The sequence below is a fragment of the Xenia sp. Carnegie-2017 genome, unplaced genomic scaffold, assembly GCF_021976095.1.
Source record: "Xenia sp. Carnegie-2017 unplaced genomic scaffold, XeniaSp_v1 HiC_scaffold_22, whole genome shotgun sequence".
NCBI classification, from domain to species: domain Eukaryota; kingdom Metazoa; phylum Cnidaria; class Anthozoa; order Malacalcyonacea; family Xeniidae; genus Xenia; species Xenia sp. Carnegie-2017.
The window spans coordinates 13,026,016-13,044,816 of record NW_025813485.1 but is presented as its reverse complement, the minus strand read 5'-3'; the positions used below and the strand labels follow the sequence as shown (position 1 = coordinate 13,044,816).

General features: G+C 34.7%; 1 protein-coding gene across 3 annotated transcripts; it reads right to left on the bottom strand.

The window, feature by feature from the left end:
• Nucleotides 1-121: 121 nt before the first annotated feature.
• LOC124446316 (rho guanine nucleotide exchange factor 7-like) lies at nt 122-18,786 on the bottom strand. Of its 3 annotated transcripts, none has more exons than XM_046997160.1 (25): nt 18,604-18,786; nt 17,237-17,304; nt 16,331-16,369; nt 15,850-15,934; nt 15,105-15,184; nt 14,942-14,992; nt 14,691-14,734; nt 14,426-14,521; nt 13,732-13,786; nt 13,453-13,520; nt 12,899-12,977; nt 11,041-11,100; nt 10,834-10,893; nt 10,298-10,378; nt 9,449-9,511; nt 9,261-9,347; nt 9,121-9,199; nt 7,580-7,806; nt 7,059-7,253; nt 6,368-6,428; nt 6,209-6,250; nt 5,815-5,904; nt 3,058-3,157; nt 2,419-2,473; nt 122-1,680 (listed from the first exon to the last, which is right to left on the bottom strand). In XM_046997160.1, exons 2-25 carry the CDS (start codon nt 17,300-17,302, stop codon nt 1,558-1,560), a joined length of 1,986 nt encoding a protein of 661 aa, XP_046853116.1. In that variant the 5' UTR covers nt 17,303-17,304; nt 18,604-18,786; the 3' UTR covers nt 122-1,557. The 3 variants fall into 3 exon arrangements, with proteins under 3 accessions (XP_046853116.1, XP_046853117.1, XP_046853118.1); XM_046997161.1 differs by having other exon boundaries at nt 1,445-1,680; nt 2,463-2,473; XM_046997162.1 differs by lacking the exons at nt 122-1,680; nt 2,419-2,473; nt 3,058-3,157 and adding an exon at nt 3,852-4,232.
• Nucleotides 18,787-18,801: the final 15 nt, after the last annotated feature.

The following is an 18,801-nucleotide window of genomic DNA, read 5'->3' as shown; positions in this document are numbered from 1 at the left end:
GACATCAAAATCAGCGCGGACCTTGATATGGGTGGAGTGGAAACCCACGCTGATTATCAAAATTCTATAACTTTATATTCACAATCTCACAGCTAATTGAAACCATTTGAAACAGCCGACATACGTTGTCTATTTTTATTGAAAAATATTTCTACAAAATTTTTTCAATGCTAATCTATTTATCACGGTGTTATGGACAAAAAAATATAATATGCACAATTATTTCAATAGCAATTCGACTGTAATATTGCTGATATAACTACCTTAACTACGTCAATTGAAAAATTATTTTACTATAAGTTAATAACTGCCAGATACACCACATTTTCGACCAGTGACTTAACGAAGGTAGAATGAGCCCTTAGGCACAGTATAGGGAACAAGCAGAAGTCTCACTTTTTGTATTGAAAAATTTTGTTTGAAACATAACTAATGCACACGTGATTGGAATAACGAGGGCCAGTTAACTGCATTTCCCCATCAATATACATCAGCAAGTTGCACTTCGAAGTGAGACCACTGATTCATATACTATACCTTCGGCATATATGTACTGTACCATGTGCTAAAGGCCAGTGTTGACAAAAGTGCAATTGCCGACATCACATGCAAATCAATACATTCTTATATTTCATTTTCCAACTGTTTTCCAACCGTTTCTTAACTTATGGAACGATGAGCCTTGGGGCCCTTCTTTAGTGAAGCAACGTTCAACCCTACCTAATAAGCGCTACGTCACTGTCTACGACTTCTACCAAAGGACTGTGCAACAACAATGTCAACGAGGTCAAATTTTCAATTGACAGGTTGATGGGTATGACAGGCTAATAGTATTAAAAATACCATAGTCATGTTCACTGCTTTACATCACTGATATGCATGAACCTGGATAACACAACTTAGTGCTTGACTTGAAGCCGGGTGGCGGCCATATTGGATTATCCATGTTTTCAGTTTTTATATAGGTTTTATACAACAAACTTCTACTCTCGCATTTATCTTGGATCATATGTTTTACTCTTGGGACAAAAAATAATTATGATGACAAGACTGCAATAGAGCGGTTTTGGGCTAAAACTCATGTTTCCTAAATTTCAAATAGAAATCTTCTCACGTTCCTTAAATATCATAATAAAAGATTTGGCATTATTTCTGAAAGAGAAAATAACAAGAATACAAAATATGATAAAACTTCATTATAAAATATACACTAAGAGGGTACAGTCCAATATGGCCGCCGCTGTCGAAAGTTGGTTTCAAAATTTTCTAGGCACCAGAGTTAGGTTGCATCATCCAGTCTCTATATATATCAGTGCTTTGAACTTATTAATAGGGAATTAAATCAGAGAAAATTAGTTTGTATTTCCAAGTCAATCGAGAGGTTCTCAATTGAGACAATGATGCCTGGTAAAGGACTGTCAAATAATGAACATTCCTTCAGCAATAGTATGAAAAATAATTCTTTGAATTGTAAAAATTCATTTCTGTTTGACATAGACGTTGCTTTCTTAACTAATTTATGCTATATATAGAAAAATCATGGCAAAACTTTCTGACTTAGAAACTCGAGTCCAGGCCTTCCTGTGGCGATATATGTGACGTCAATGATTCATGCAACACTTTTTCTGTCTTCTCTGAACGAGCTCGTTGCTTTGCCACCCGTTCCATCTCCATGGGCTCCTGTGTTTATGACAATTAGCATGGTAATCTTTTTTCAATAATCATGAAATCATTGGCTAAGGTTTTAAAACATGCGGTATTCATGAGAAACTACCGGGCAAGAGGTCTGTCAGTGAACTGCAATTCAAAATTGCCATGTTTAGAGACAATCTCCGAAGTGAAAATAAGAATTGTTTTCGGATAAATTTTACTTGTCTGCACGCAAATATGACCCGCTTTGTTTGATTGACAAGTATTACTGTTTGTTAATCAACGAAAGGCTCTGGGAGATAGCGGGTGGTGAATTTCTATATCAGGTTAGAGGGGGCTAAGCCCGGTTCATAATTCATCTGGATTGGTCTTCCAAAAAGAAGAATAAATTACCTCCCCCTTTTTAAAGCAGCGATTCGATGTCGATATAATACAAAGAGTCACTCAAGCAGGAAACTTACCTTTTCACAATTTTTAACTGCTTTTCCAATGTAATTATACACGAAAGAAAACAAATGCCAAACATATTTCGATGCAAACGCACATTTCAATTTCCTAGTTTGCCAACTATGTCCAAGGTCACAGTCAGCAGTTGCACGACACCAGTTGTCTAGTACGCGCAACTGCCACATCGCTTTTAAAGATTGAACACAGCAGCAAACACAATCACAATAACATAAATATATGATTTCAATCAAGAGAAGATGAAGAAGTGCGAAGTGCAAGTGCATTCTGCCATATGACGAAAATGCATTGTTTGTCACTTACTGTTCGCAAATCTTCGTCTTGACTTCGCAGGCATCTGAACTCACCTATTAATATGCTAGAGAAAAGATTGAATAATTGAAATAAGTACACGATTCTTTGTAAATGGCGTGGAAGTGGAGAATATCAGTTGACATTATCAAAAACAAAGGCTCCTATCAACATGTCACTTGGTCTTCTACTTCGATTGTGTAAATACAATACTGAATTCTCAGAATATGGCGGTAAATCTTCAATGCCTAGCAATCCTATTGCGCATACACTACTCAAAACACTTGAATCACCTGGCTCCAGTGGCAAATCCAGGATAAGTTAGAATACATTAGAGCGATTCGTTTTAAATTCAAAATACCTTGGCAAAAATTTTGTTCGTTAAGAATATTTTGAAGCAAAAACATAACCAAAGGAATTGTTTGAAAAGTATTTTGAATTCTAAATATGATCTTTTAATGTACTCTGAATTACCCTAGATCCACCATTGCTTGGCTCGATTCTTTGATCAATAATGGCTGGGATATTTTTACGTAAGAAGCACATAATGCAAATAACTACATCTTAATAATGAACCATACACGTGAAGCGGTTGGATGAAAAGTCGAGTTTTTCACGTATAAAATTACAAATTACCAAAACATTGCTTACCTCTTTTTCTTTTTCTTTTGTTTAGCATGCTCACGTTCAGCTCTGAGGGTTGATGCAGTCGAGTGCCTGTGAGGTGGGACAGTAGGAGGTATTGGGCTACCTGCGAGAACAAAACAATACATATGTACAGAGAATTGGGAAGATGTTGCTGGCGGTAATGCATGGCAATACAAAACAATGCAATAATCAATTGGGTGGAAAAACACAAAAAAAAAGTAAAATTGATTAAGCATGTTCAAATAACGTCATGTAGAGTTATGCAACTTCATTTTCTGACCAATCAATAAGTTTCAAAAAAATATCTCATTTCTGATTGGTTGAGAGCAGTGCTTTTCTCGAGACATCAAACGTCTTCACCATAATTATTGCCGTAAACCAATCCTGATTGGTCAACAAAAGAAATGAAATCGGCAATACATTTTATTTCCCCTACACTAGTAAAGTTTCATATGGTGAAATGATGCAATTGATATAGGATTGTGCATAAGTCCCTTCCCAATTACCACAAGAATACTGCATTTGGTTTTTAAAGCTGAAGCCAAATTCGCACAACAACGGATTCTGCTACTCAGCGATTAAGGAGCAAAAATCACAAACAAATTTATTTACAAATCTGACAGAGTTTGAATAACAATGTCAGCGTCGTTTGCTTAACAATCTTCACAGAAATATACGAATTTTACTAAAATTGACAGACTAGAATAACAGTCCGTTGAAATGTGAACAGAACCTTCATTTTCAATCAATGTGTTCCTTGAGCAAAGACACGAAACAAATGCAACTTTTATCCAGCATTTACGAATGCAAAAATATATTAATTTACAAGAAAAATATCTCACATCTTTAAAATATTTAACGCTAAAATACTAAATAGTAGTTTTACTTACAATTCAATACAATTTTACAAATATATTTCATTTTAAAACCACTTAAAAAGCAAATAGCACTATCACAAGGCAAGGCTATTTATATCTGCAATAATCTTTTTCAAAATAAGTTAGACTTTCTTCTCTATTTTCCTTTATAGCGTATGCAACAAGTGGCCCCAGCAAGTAATCTCATAGGTATTGGTACTCGAAGCTTATTGGTTGAACTGCAAGTAGATCCAGTCTCCTCATGCATAAACACTTCGTCTTCGTCTGATGTTGCTGATCGTCGCGGTGGAAGTGGTCGAGCTGGTATATGGCAGAAATGGAAGGTGTAGCAATTTTAATGATGAAATTTATACGTAGAAATTTTTACTCAATGACCCATTTATGTAATGCATTGAAATGGAGGTGACTCGTTCATGAATGGTGTGCTAATGCAATGCTTGGTGCTGAATTAAGATTTTGGACTTCATTGATGCGACATTTTAAAGTCATAGACAGTATTGCATCTTTGTGAAGTTCGCAACATAAAGTACATCATAGTCATCATGCATATGAAATCCTTGCGCTAACTTTTAATAAAACGAAAAACACGAAAGACTTACATCAGAAGGAAAAATCCTTGCACATGAATTCCATGAATTTCAAATATAACAGCGAAACGTAAAAGTGTTGCTCCTTCTTACATAATGATTTGTTATACCTTCTTCCACCATATACTAACCGCATATAGGTCTTGCATTATTATATTTTACGACGTAAGACTACACAACGCATGCGCTAACAACGCTAAATAATTGTTAACAAACAAACAAATACGCAAACAGTGGTTTGCGGTGCAGCGTTGCGAATCAATTGAAAATCTATCACCATAACCAATAAATGCTAAATGAGATTAACACAAAGTGCGCGTTTTCAAATGATTTTTGCTGTGTTCACAAGCTTTTGACAGTACATTCTTGCCTGCGCGAGCTTCGACACTCGGCAGTGAATTGCATTGGCTTTTTCTAACATTCTCTCAAATCTCTCCTGTGGTTGCATAAGCGTGTGCAAATACAAAACAAAATTACAAACTTCTTTTAGGCTATAAATGTATTTTCGCTCGATATTCTTCCAAAATCTTTCACAGAGGAAAACAATGTGTATAAGGCCATATAATTAGAAGGATTATACAAACGAAAAAAGAAAGGAATTTCAAAAAGAAAGATTCTTGAAAACAACTGGAAACACATAATTATTCAAATGCATGCCTATTTAATTACTTTTCAAATAATTAAGGGCTGTAGTACAATCAACAATTCTTTTTTTTGGGGGGGGAGGGGCTCATATTCATATATTCATGATATCCCGTATTAAGTTCCTGTAAAATGTATTTTTTCAACGGACTATAACATGCACATTTATAAAATATAAACATAAAAACGCGTGCGGTGATTGGTCAACAGCCGTGTTTCCAATACCGTGTCTGTCTGCACTAGCCAACCAAATCAATTAATCAATCAAAGAGAATTTGCCAATCAATCGAGAATACATTTTAGAAGAAATATAGAGGAAAATATGTTTGTTTCGTATCATTATTTTATAAAAGAAATAAAAGATGTTTCTCGTGTTTGCACTGGCTTATTTAAATCTCGGAGACGTTAGTGAGAGCTCTCGAGCAGGTGCAACCGTCGACCTTCGGTCTCGGACTTGCACTGATAAGCTCTCAAGTTCTCCCAAAGGTCTCCTCGGTCTGCATATGCCTGTGCAAACACAGTAAACATCTTTTATTTTTTAAATAGCATGCACACAAGAATATGAGCCCCCCCCACAATTATCGATAGTACTACAGCACTGATAGTGTAACAGGATAACTTTTATAATATATATACGAAAAACGTGAACTTACATTTGATATTTAATCGTTCTTTCGCACTTTTGCAGTAACTCTCGATAACACCAAGTATCGCCATATCTTCTTCAAGCACTCGAGCTGAAGCTGAAGTAAAATGCACCGATCAACAATGTGAATTAACTGTGCACGAACCATTTACAACGTCATTGGGAGCCAATTTAAGATATAAAACTAGTTCAACAATTATTTTCTGTCGAATAACCTAATTCTGTCTGCATAATTACACATCTGGCACATCAGCATTTAGAGGGAAGAAACGATTTCCGGAAGCCAGTTTCAAAAATAGCAAGCAACGTCTCAACGCTCTAGTACACCAAGCAATTTTGGCTTGACCTGCTACCATGACCTTATTACAAGTAAAATTGGTTACTAATGCAGATAATCTTACATGAAAAATTTTGACGATATTCATCTTCACTTTTTGAGCGACCTGTTTAAAAAACGACGAAGAGAAAGATGATGACTATGTTTAGTATGTAGCTACAAGGAACAAACATGCAACACTTGCATATAGACATAGAAACAAACCAACAACACGTTTATGTACCTTTCTTTCCACGGTTTGATTGCAGCAAAGTCTTTACCGACTTGGGTGAACTCACAGAATCCTATAACAAAAAGGTATACAATTTTGATTCGCTTTCATTGCCAACTTGAACAGGCATATAAAGAGGGATGTAGTTATCCCTCTTCATGACATGTGGACGGGAAATTCAGTTTTTTTGCTTGGTTATAAATTTATCAGAGAGTCACGATCGGACTCTAGAAAAATAAGCTTAAAAGCTTTTTAATTGCTTCATTTTGCTTTTAAGCGTTTTTCATTTTAAACAAGTAAATTCTTAAAATGAAAGACAAACAAAAAACCCACGTTCCGTAGAAAGCTCCGTGGTTCTATTCAGTGGCAAAAACTAGACAAACAATCACTCCAATTAAATCTCAAAGCCTCTATGAAATAGCCGTACGGCACAAGGAAAAACTGCTAACGAGAAAACCAAATGTGTTCAAAATGGAGAACCGAAGAGATTCGCCAAAGCATAACCCGCGATCAAATACTGCTCGCAAGTATTTCACACCGTCAAAACTTTGGTCAGAGGAAACTGGTAGGTTTAATAACAGACAGAATACTTTCAAAGAATGCAATCTGTATATAGATGAAAAAGACAACTTTGATTTACTAGAGTATGTAATGTCGTTGCTGAATACAAACAATATGGTTACCCCAACTATGGGACACTTACATCTTTCATCGTCAGCACAAATGCAGGTCGAAGGGGAGGAGTGGGACGTAAATGAGTCGAGTCCCATTTTCTTTCGTGTTGAAGATATGGTGGTGGTATGTCACGACAGTTGGCATCGGTGAGAGCAGCTACAGAGCGTGGCAATGATGCACTTTGCGTGATAGTTGTTGTTTCGGTTCTTGGAAATGTATGCGACTGCAAAACAAAAAAAATGGTTAAAGAATGTGAAAAACGGAACAATAATAAAAAGAGCACGACATTGACGGATATCGTCATGCACCGTTCTATTTATCACATCGTCACATGAAACGCAAGAAACTGAAATGCTTCGTTTAAAAATCAAATCACATTTTGAAAAAGATTTGAATAAAAATAACAGTAGATATTGACTACAATTTACCCCAGCTCAAAAATTGCGCCACGTCAAATAATAAAATATCAGATGATTTTGCCTCAACTCCCCCTCCCATTGCCAGGTCAGATGTGCACGTGACATTGCTTAGACAAGCACGTGACATTACCTGGGGGATCTTTACTGGGATTTGTTCACTTTTAATGAATGCCTCAGACGGTTTGACATTTTCTTTCTGCACAGATGGGAAGGGCTCTTTAGCCTGGCCTCGATCTGGCAAGTCAGTGCCTTGTGCGGTGGACACTAATGGACTATGCGGACCGCTGGCCAAAGATTCGAGCCAGGCAGCTTTCTCTTTCTCGCTGTTTGATGAAACAACCAATGTCTGGTCGCTAGCTACCAAACAGAGTAATAAAGCAAAAGAATTAAGGGGAAAATACAATTTATGTGTTACTTTAATAATGGCGAAAAAAAAATAGATAGAATATAAAACAACGCTTCAACGAGATCACAATGAACTAATTCAAGATTGACAAAACATTCTATAGTGTAAACTTAATTTGTCGTAAATATAAGAGGGCACTAAAAGGAAGCAAAACATTCCAGATATTAGGAACTTAACTATGAAATTCGATAGGAAAAAAGGATCTTATAATTCATTTCACAGAACAATTCACACCACAACGAACAGAGACTTTTTACTTGTTACCATATATTAACTGTATCATAGTTTCACTTTTGTCTCTGACGTAGTTTTAAGTATATGTGTGTAGTATGTATAACTCAATCTATTGTAGATTTTTATCTAACTGAGGGCCACGCGTTTATCAGTGTAAACTGTCTATTGTAACTCTCTTGAAGTAAAGTCGTTATTACTATTATAAATGTGAAATAGAATGAAAAAATACTCATATATATGATTGATGAAGCACTTTCTTCGCAACATGGAGGTATCTTGTCAATAGTGTATAGAGATTATAAATAATACTGGAGGTGGCATTGATGACGAATCGGAAGAGCGCAGAGTTGGGGGGGAGGGGGTAGGTCCCGGATGCATCGCTTAGAAACACATAAGTAAACAAATATGCTTTTGCCGTTCTTTCGTCCAAACATAAATTTTATCAATTTAATGCGTAATTAAGTTTTTTTAGAGAGCTGCTATGAATATAGATTGTTTAAATTTAATGCTTTGTATGTTTTAATTAAACTATAAGCGACGAAAACGTATGTTGTTCTTGTTTGTTTTTCTGTTTTTCCAACCACATATTCACATGTTTCAACCATTTTTAACCTTTTTACGGTTATGACAAATATACTTATTGAAGTCTCTTAGCAGTTGAATTAAAGGCGAAAAAGGCCTTTTTATCAAGCAACACTCCAAACTTATAATTTACTGAATAAGTATAAAAGCAATACAAACATGTTGTGCAAAATATTAGCGGTTAAAATCATCAAAAATTACGATTAAAAGAAAAACATAGTTCAACAAATTGACTGTGATAGTATTTACTACAATATTTAACGTATGATATACACAAAAAATTCAAAAAATCACATTCGTCCACTATAGCATAATTTTTTTGGAAAATCGATTATATTACGATGCCACTCCGAGAATTATTTTTAATCTCTATGGTAAATACAGCATAACTGCTATATGAGATGTGTACAATACACTTAAATCGTAGAAAAAAGATAAAATGACCAAACCTTTTATTTCTAAAGCGTTTAGAATGCCTTCCGTGTCTTCCAAACTCCGTACTTTTAAATCGGTAACTTTGTAGCTTGTCTAAAGAAAGGTTTCTTCAATTAAGAATTTAAATGAAAAGAAAATATAGTAATGACATTACCTCGAAACAATAACCGCTTATATCATCACTAACAGAAAGCAAAACCAAGACGTCAGGAAATAGTAAGAATTGCCTTTCCTTCACTTCCTAAATCAATTCATCAATAATCTCATCATATTCACAGTACAAACAAAATACTCGACTCCGTATTCTCGAACTCATAAAACAATCATTGACACACTGCCAACCTCATTATCGCAGTGAATTAAAAGTGATGACATGTAAACAAGATCTCCAAGTTTCTTCATTTCCTTAAGGTAAAAGAAGACAAGTTTCAAACCATAAACTCTTTCACGAAAAGGCTTAGAACACGTCGCTTTCCAAAAAAATCTTCCATATCACAGAGATTGTGCTGTTTAGATGATATTTTCATTGAACATAACTTTCAAAATGACAGTTTATCTTCCAAAACAGATTGGTCACATCACTTTTTATTTTTATATTATAAAAAATAACAGCACAAGTTGAATAAGTCGGACATTACAACAACTTAATATCTTGAGAATAAAAAGAAATATGCATGATCTGTTTTAGACAGCGCAAAGTCGTTTTAAGTTCTGTTGAATGAAAATATATTTTTAAACAGTAAAACTTTTGTGCCCAAATGCACTTTTAAGCCCATTTGCAGACGATGTTTAACATAATCGGAAATACATTACATGGTACATATTAGACGCTTTTCATAAAAATATTTAAAATGCTGTCAGTGTGGTCAACGACGATTTAAATAAGTAAATTTGAACGTGGGTGTAATGTCGTACTTAGAAAAAGTGCAAATATTGTTGACCGGCTACGAATGATAGGGACGAGTGGAATTGTCATATAGGATCTCATGCCAGATCTCAACCGGTCATGAAGTCCAGCTTCTCACAATTCATTTTATTTTTTCATAAAAAAAGAACTCAAGGCAATACATTTAACTAAGCACATAACTGGAAGCAATCCTATACTTGCATGAAGCAAATTTTACATAACCAGGTGAAGGGAATTTTTCGATTGTCTTTAGTTTAACGGACAAACCTTAAAAATATTCTAACCTCTTTGTCCCATCCTTCGATTGTTCCAGTCAATATCTCGTGTTCAGTCTCTTTCCTACGCCTCGTTTCGCGACAGCTGGTCTAAAACCAATGAAATACGATGGACGCAAAATGAATATAGTGAATAAAAAATACATATACGACGAAGCAACAACTGGTTGATTAAATTTAATTTTGGAAACTACATCCGAATATGTCACATCGCCATCATCATAAAACAGAAAAACAACTTAAAAAATGTTCATAGGTATGCGTAAGTCTTCTGTTCAAAACCCGTGGGAGATTGATGCCCAAAAACATTTTATGTAGCCTTCGTTTGGGGTAGGGAAACCCCGAACACTACTTTCAAGATCGGTGGCTTTGTCTCCTAGAGCTTTGGTTTCTTTCCCCCGGTCACGTGAATAGCTTTAAGTTAAAGCACCTGGTCATTGACGTAAAGCCGTATTGGCGAATCCTCCCACGGATTATAGTAGAGTTGGTAAATAAACAAACTAAAATTAACTCTTTAAATAATGCATGCAGCTCACAAAACTTACCCCGATATTTTGAAATACAGCAATTGCCTTTTTCGTATCAAATTCATCTACGTGACCATCCTATCGAGATACATCACGAAATGATACAAATAATCAAGAAATACATAGTAAATGCAAACGATGTTGCCGGCAAAAAAAACCACAAACATTTGAACGTAGAAAAAAGTGATTGTAAATATTGATGTCTACATCTCTCAAACGAAATACCTCCAAATGTCTTTCAAGTTCTTTTAAAAGAGTAGGATATTTATCCAGTCGTCTAAAAAGCTACGTATAATACACGAACATCAGAAATAGTCAATTGAAATAAACTACAACAAAAACTATCTAATATAGTAGAGTTTTTAGCTTCAAATTTCAACAAGCACAAACTTAAAGGTAGTTTATAGAAATCATAACTACTGTATGTAGTTATTTAAATCGTTTACTATTTTTCACAAACATGTAACATGTTTACTATTTAAATAACTAACAATGGTACTTGTAAAGAGATACTCAAGAGGTGATTTCTTGATGGGGGTGGTACTTGTAAAGAGATACTCTAGAGGTGATTTCCTGTTGGGGGTGGTACTTGTAAAGAGATACTCTAGAGGGGATTTCTTGTTGGGGTGGTACTTGTAAAGAGATACTCTAGAGGTGATTTCTTGTTGGGGGTGGTACTTGTAAAGAGATACTCTAGCGGTGATTTCTTGCTGGGGTGGTACTTGTAAAGAGATGCTCTAGAGGTGATTTCTTGTTGGGGGTGGTACTTGTAAATAGATACTCTAGCGGTGATTTATTGCTGGGGGTGGTACTTGTAAAGAGATGCTCTAGAGGTGATTTCTTGTTGGGGATGGTACTTGTAAAGAGATGCTGTACAGATGATTTCTTGTTGGGGGTGGTACTTGTAAAGAGATACTCTAGAAGCTATTTCTTGTTGGGGGTGGTACTTGTAAAGAGATACTCTAGAGGTGATTTCTTGCTGGGGGTGGTACTTGTAAAGAGATACTCTAGAGGTGATTTCTTGCTGGGGGTGGTACTTAAAGTGAACTGCTACTTACATAAAGTCACACACAAACAAAATGAGGAACAATAGAATTAATAATTAGGTTATTTATCTATCATGGTGAAGGTCCGTTTACGTACAGGTACCGCTTGTCGGATCCAACAGTTTTGGATTTGATTATTGGGTCCGATGAAAAAATTAAAGAACAACCTTTACAACATGAGAAAACCCAAAGATTTTTACATTAAAGCAAGTTTTGTCCCTGTCACGTTTTCCACTCGTGTATGTGCAGGGATGGATTTAGGGAAAGGGTGCAGTAAGGTGAAAATTACCCTACAAAATACTAATATATCAAACAATCAAGCAAAAGCAATTGTGATTTATGTTTAATGGAGCACATTTCCAAAAATCTCATAAAATATTGTTACTTTATAACGCCACACTCTCTATTCAGAAATATCATGATATGCTTATTAAGTTGAGATATGAAAAACATGATGTAGGTGTTTCTCTAAAAACGTTACTCGCAATAAGCTTTGTCAACTTATTATTAATATGATAAACATTGCTACATTCAATAACGACTCTAGAGAAAGTCAAAATAAATCATAAAAGCTCATTTTAAATTTAGAAGACTTTTTAACAACGCTGTTGGCTAGAAATTTCCAAAGAATATCGAGGACTTAAATACCCCAATAGGATTCTGTCCAAAGTATTTCAAAGTGGAAATATGTTTTCAGTAATGTACATATTCTGACCAACGACAAATCTGTCACTGGTTACATTCACAAAAAAAAACAACACTGACCTACGGCAATAAGTAACCAACAAAATCTAATCCAAACTTGAGCACCCTCTCAACAAAAACATCGTGCATCTATTTCTCTATGTGTGTATCCTCAAAGTGGACTCAACAAGATCGACACACATTCGCAACCGACACAAATGAATCCGACAAAAGGCATGGCACTAACGGACCTTAAATAGACTTTTTCAACCAGTATATCGATTAGAAAAAACTATGCAAGAATCAATATCCTAAGTGGTACGAAGATTTAAAAAATATCTAAAAACACCTACTGTACTTAAACTTGTTGTAAGTGCAAGAACTCCTGGTGAATCTGCTCCTTGTTTTTCCATAAACTCTGATAGCTCATCACTGAAAACATGAGAAATAACCAGAACGACACAATTACAATCTTCGTGATTTCTTAAAGTTAATACGAAAGCCATTAAAATGCAAAGGGAATACGTTTATACAATGTTTAGGCGTTGTTTTGCATAAGCCTCTTTTAAAATAATTAAATCAGTTAACAAACCGGGAACGAAAGCCATTAAAATGTAAAGGGAATACGTTTATACAATGTTTAGGCGTTGTTTTGCATAAGCCTCTTTTAAAATAATTAAATCAGTTAACAAACCGGGAACGAAAGCCATTAAAATGTAAAGGGAATACGTTTATACAATGTTTAGGCGTTGTTTTGCATAAGCCTCTTTTAAAATAATTAAATCAGTTAACAAACCGAGAAATCTCTTAACAGTAAAGATCCCAAACCATTTTAGTACGTAGGCACAAAGTTCTTAAGTTTAGGAATTCATGAAAAAACCGTATAATTCAAGCTTAACTTGCATACCTATACTTGGTCAGGACCTCAACAGCCCGGGGATGATTGGCGCAATACTTGATGTACATATCTTTCATCTGGACACAAGAGAAAAATGATTAATATGACAATCATGAACATGGCAATTGCAAAGTTTTACAAAACATCAAATAGCCAAATTGCAATTGAGCATATACGGAGTTTTCCTGTGTCATGAATAAAAAAAGTTACGCATGCCATTTACAATTCCTCATATGAAGAATTTGATGAAAAGTTGCTCAAAAAGGAGCAAGAGAAGCAGCTACGTACTTTCGGGGCAGTTTTCAAAAATACAGCTCCAATTCGTTGTTGTACGAGTGGTTGCCTGTGAAAAAATAAGTAACTCAATGATTTTGTGAATGAAAAATGGTGGATGATACGTATTTTCTCCAAGTTGAAAGAGAAATGAGAGAACAATGGCGTAGCCAACCCGCAAGTTTGGTCATGATATATAAATATTTCAGTGTTCACTCGCTGCAAAACAATAGATTTCTAAAGAACTGAATAATGCTAATGATCTAAAATTTACACGACCAAACTTGCGGGCGGGCGGGCGGGCTGGCTAGTCACCACTGACTGAGAATGGATCGCTCCGATCGATTGCTTCATAAAAGCTGATAAATACATAGGATCCTCAAACTGAATGCAAGTTTGATTGCTGAGGATACACTAAATGGTCATTACAACAAGTGCATTAAATGATCATGTGTTCATTTGGAGTGATGACGTGTTCACTTGGAGATTCACGAGCTTAGTGTATGGTGTACGACACCATGACAGTTGACCACCAAACATTTTCTTGAGTTACATAGATAAATAGTAAATCAGTGTAACCCATCAATGGGTATTAGTGGGTAAAATTAGTTATATGTATGGGTATAAGTGGATAAATGTATGGGGTATAAGAGGGTAAAATTAATTATAGATATGTATATAAATTCATCTTCTTCTTAAAATGACATACGACGAAACATTCTTTAGTTCCTCGTAAAGAGTATCTTGAAAGTTGACAATCTCCTCGAAATTTCCACAGAGTACTTTACTTTCGTCGGATGGTATTCTTGAAAGGAGAAAACAAATCATTTGCACACATTTGCCCTGTGCATGCAGCCAGAAATAAAATTTAGGCAACAGCATCAATCACAAATGACTTATTTATTTAGTGCTGGATTACTCATTTATATGAACATATAACATTAAAAGTGAGAAAAAACCATCATTTGACTTACGCAGTTGATTGCTGGAGTGGCTTTAGATAGTCTCTTAATAAGGACTGAGAAAGAAATTGAATAGAAAATTTAGCGAAGAATTTTAGAACAGGATGAATCATGAAATGATAACTCCAATGCTTAAATCAGTCTTTTCGCTCAGACAACAGTGAATTGAATGAGCGACGTTCAAAAGAACACCACGAAAAGAGAAATTTCAACAAAAACAATACCAAAACGCTTCGTGATTATAAAAAAATGTGCTAGACAACCTGTAGTTCGTTGACATAGGCCTTTTCTGTATCCAGTATATTTTGAAGGACCTATCATGGTAAAGTTCAACGCAAATATTAACAAAACCACGGCATAAAACGATTTTCACATGAACTAAAATAGGGAACACATACGAAGTAGTGTATTCCTGCATTTACATACCAAATTGTGATAAACTCTGACACTTTCTCTGTCGGAAACACCGTCTGTTTTTAAAGTAGTTTGAACAGAAGTCTCGGGACCTGTAGAACGTCACAAAAATAATGGAGAAAATCAACTATGCTCAAATATGACTAATCCATTTGGAATTAAATGTTTGTTTTCCTAAAAATCCAAATACAATTCACCGAGTATGGTAGTTAGAGCTGTGTGGATGGTTAACCGAAAAATCGGATCTTTCGGTCCCTTTTATGAAAAGAAAACGTTTAGGCCAAACAACCGACAGTTTAAGGTTTTTTCGCTTGAATTCCGCTAAACATCAACACTATTGAAGCCGCAAACTTTCCAAAAATCCAAATGTAAACGCTAGACGAAGAAAGATATATATGCCACACAAAGAAAGATGTAAATGCTACACAAAGAGATGTAAATGCCACAAAAAAACGTAAATGCCACAAAAAGAGATGTAAATGCCCCAGAAACAAAACGTAAATGCCACACAAAGAAAGATGTAAATGCCACAGAAAGAGATGTAAATGCCACAGAAACAAAACGTAAATGACAGACAAATAAAGACGTAATTGCACACATTAGAAAGATGTAAAACATTGTTGACCTGTGTATGAAGAAATATGATTATAGTTTAAAGACATCTTACATAACAACACAAGAAAGCAGATAACTTTCAACAGTTTTTTTCAAAAATATACCAGTACTACGATAAATAATTTAGTGAATATTTTCTTACTTGCTGATACTTCTGCCACGTGATTGCTTGGAAACCAACCAGTTCGTCCATTTAATGTACCTTCCCACCATCCACCTTCAACAACCTTTACACGAAAAATGATACGTATAGGTAAAAAAAATACACAAAAGAACAAGCAACAACATCTCTGAATTGACAACTGTGTAACTAACATAATTGTGATAAAGGTTATTAAGTTGAAGCAGACATGAAAATGTAAAAGCATATGTATAACTATTATAACCTTGGACAAGGCAAACCTAAGGTCACTTACTCCTAAAAGTTAAAGCAGATCCTTAGACAAAAGTTCACATATAAAATGTTGATTCAGACACAAAAACATTAAAGTTTAAAAAAAACTATGTGTCTCTCAATGTAAAAATTCTTTTTACAAACAAAGCCTTCACAAATTTTTAACCAAGGACCTCTTTCCATAAATACACACGCCCTTGTGTTCAGGTAAAAGGCAATATTAAAATACCTTGGTAACTTCGATGATATCACCTTTTTGAAAACAAAGCTAAAAAAATTTAAACTTCTCGTCAAATTCATTATAAAACCAAACAAGTTTTCCACTCGTTCCACCAGTTACATTCTTTAAGTATTGTTTACCACAAACTGAGGAACGAAAAAGGCTGTTTGAGACTGTTTAGTTTATGCTACTTTAAACGGCAGGGCCTTTTTATACGATGAAATGATAGTGGCATGGTTGTTTAGACGAGTAATAATTTTCAAGCTTGCGGCAGATTGGCTGCAGCAGCTCCCAGTTGTGTGTGAGAAAAGATTTTTGCTAATTTTGTTAACTTTATTGAAACAAATTTAATTTAGAAAATCTCACTTTACAGAAGGAGATGTGACAAGAGTGGTAGCTACATTGAGCATCAGCATGACAAAGGAATGAGAGGAACTTATCACTGAATATATGAAAGTATTTGATAAAAGTAAAGACTAGAGCTAGCCATACATTTTACCTCATCTTCATCACTTGTTAAAAGTATTTGATAAAAGTAAAGACTAGGGCTAGCCATACATTTAACCTCATCTTCCTCACTTGATAAAAGTATTTGATAAAAGTATTTGATAAAAGTAAAGACTAGGGCTAGCCATACATTTTACCTCATCTTCATCACATAAAGGAATGAGAGGAACTTATCACTGAATATATGAAAGTATTTGATAAAAGTAAAGACTAGGGCTAGCCATACATTTTACCTCATCCTCATCACATAAAGGAATGAGAGGAACTTATCACTGAATATATGAAAGTATTTGATAAAAGTAAAGACTAGGGCTAGCCATACATTTAACCTCATCTTCAACACTTGATAAAAGTATTTGATAAAAGTATTTGATAAAAGTAAAGACTAGGGCTAGCCATACATTTTACCTCATCCTCATCACTTCCTGTGAATGGAAATGTGGCTTCAACAAGATGAACATTAACAAGTGACATATCTGGAAGTAAATTATTGCAGGCATTATTAATCATGCAACAACAAACAAATGTCAAGCATTTATAATAACCATGTAATGAAATGTATTGAACCAATATATAAAAATTTCATCACAATATAAAGTATGATCACGTGTTAATTAGTAAAACAACACATCCTAGTGTAGGCTGTTGTGGTGTATTGATAACTTGAAAATATTGAAAATTCAAAGATATTGATATTCTATAATTATTATTTTATATACTGGTGCCAAGAATGTAAAAAATATCAAAAATACTGAAATAGTGTAATTTTGATTGGGTAAAATAAAGAAAATACATGTTGGTAATGTGCATGATATAAGTGTTGCATTGGATTACTCACAGACCATTTGCATTTGAATGTTGAATAGCTGAGGCATGGCTCATAAAGATGGAATGTGCTCTTGTTTAAATAGGATAAATTTCACTGTTGGTGCATAACAGCACGGATTCGAAACAAACTTTCAAAGTTCATTTTAACTCACTGTTTGTAGCAAGGGTATGTCCCATCTCAAAACAATGTTAAACAAAGTGAGGAAATGAACCTAATAGTTAATAATACTAAATTCCAAGCAAGGTTAACCATTGTTGCTTGTGTTGTCCAAAAGCACTGGAAAAAAACAGCCAGCCAGCAAAATGTATAAAAGACAACTCATCCATTAACAAGTGACCAGATGGCAATAAATTCTTGATCGATTACTCTATACTTGCATGAATTTGCAAAACCAATAGCTTGTGCGCAAATACTGAGTTTACTTGCTATTAATGCATAAATATAAGCATAAGTAAAGTTGAATTTGTTAACCTTATGTGTTTCAATAAATTTCGAAGCTATATTCATAAACCTACGTCTTGATAATTTTGCTATTTGGCATATTGTCCATATTTTCGATTTGTTTTGATATCAATAACCTACTTTAGAGTTGTTAAACGTATAATGAAATACAGAAATATTTTCTAATATCAAGATTAGTATGCACTACACAAGTAACAGAGCTATGTCAGAGTATAATTTTATATTGAAGTGAACTGTATACAAACATTTCTCTTCTAAAACCAATGTTTTCACTTCCTGTAAATCGTTACGTTTCACGTTTGAAATTAAGGTTGTGTTACACCTTATGGATAAAGTCATAAGCTGAAGTGTTATATATGTACATGATTCTTTCATTGTTGACGTTTTTCAACACTTCAATGTTAGTGTTAAAATATCAAATGTTATACTTCCTCGTCACAATTTCTAACGTCAAAATTCATGCGCCTAACAAATCACGACTTACCGCTATTTAAACGAACACAGCTTTTTCGATGAAGTATCCACGAAGTTTACAGCACGGCTACATACGTTCTTTGAAATTTGAAAGATTCTTTTCTATTCAGGGGGCCAATTCTCGAAAACTATTTAATATTTTCTCTCCGGAGATCATCCTGCGTGACTGAGACAACAGTGGTAATTTGACAGAGTAATTATTATTTAT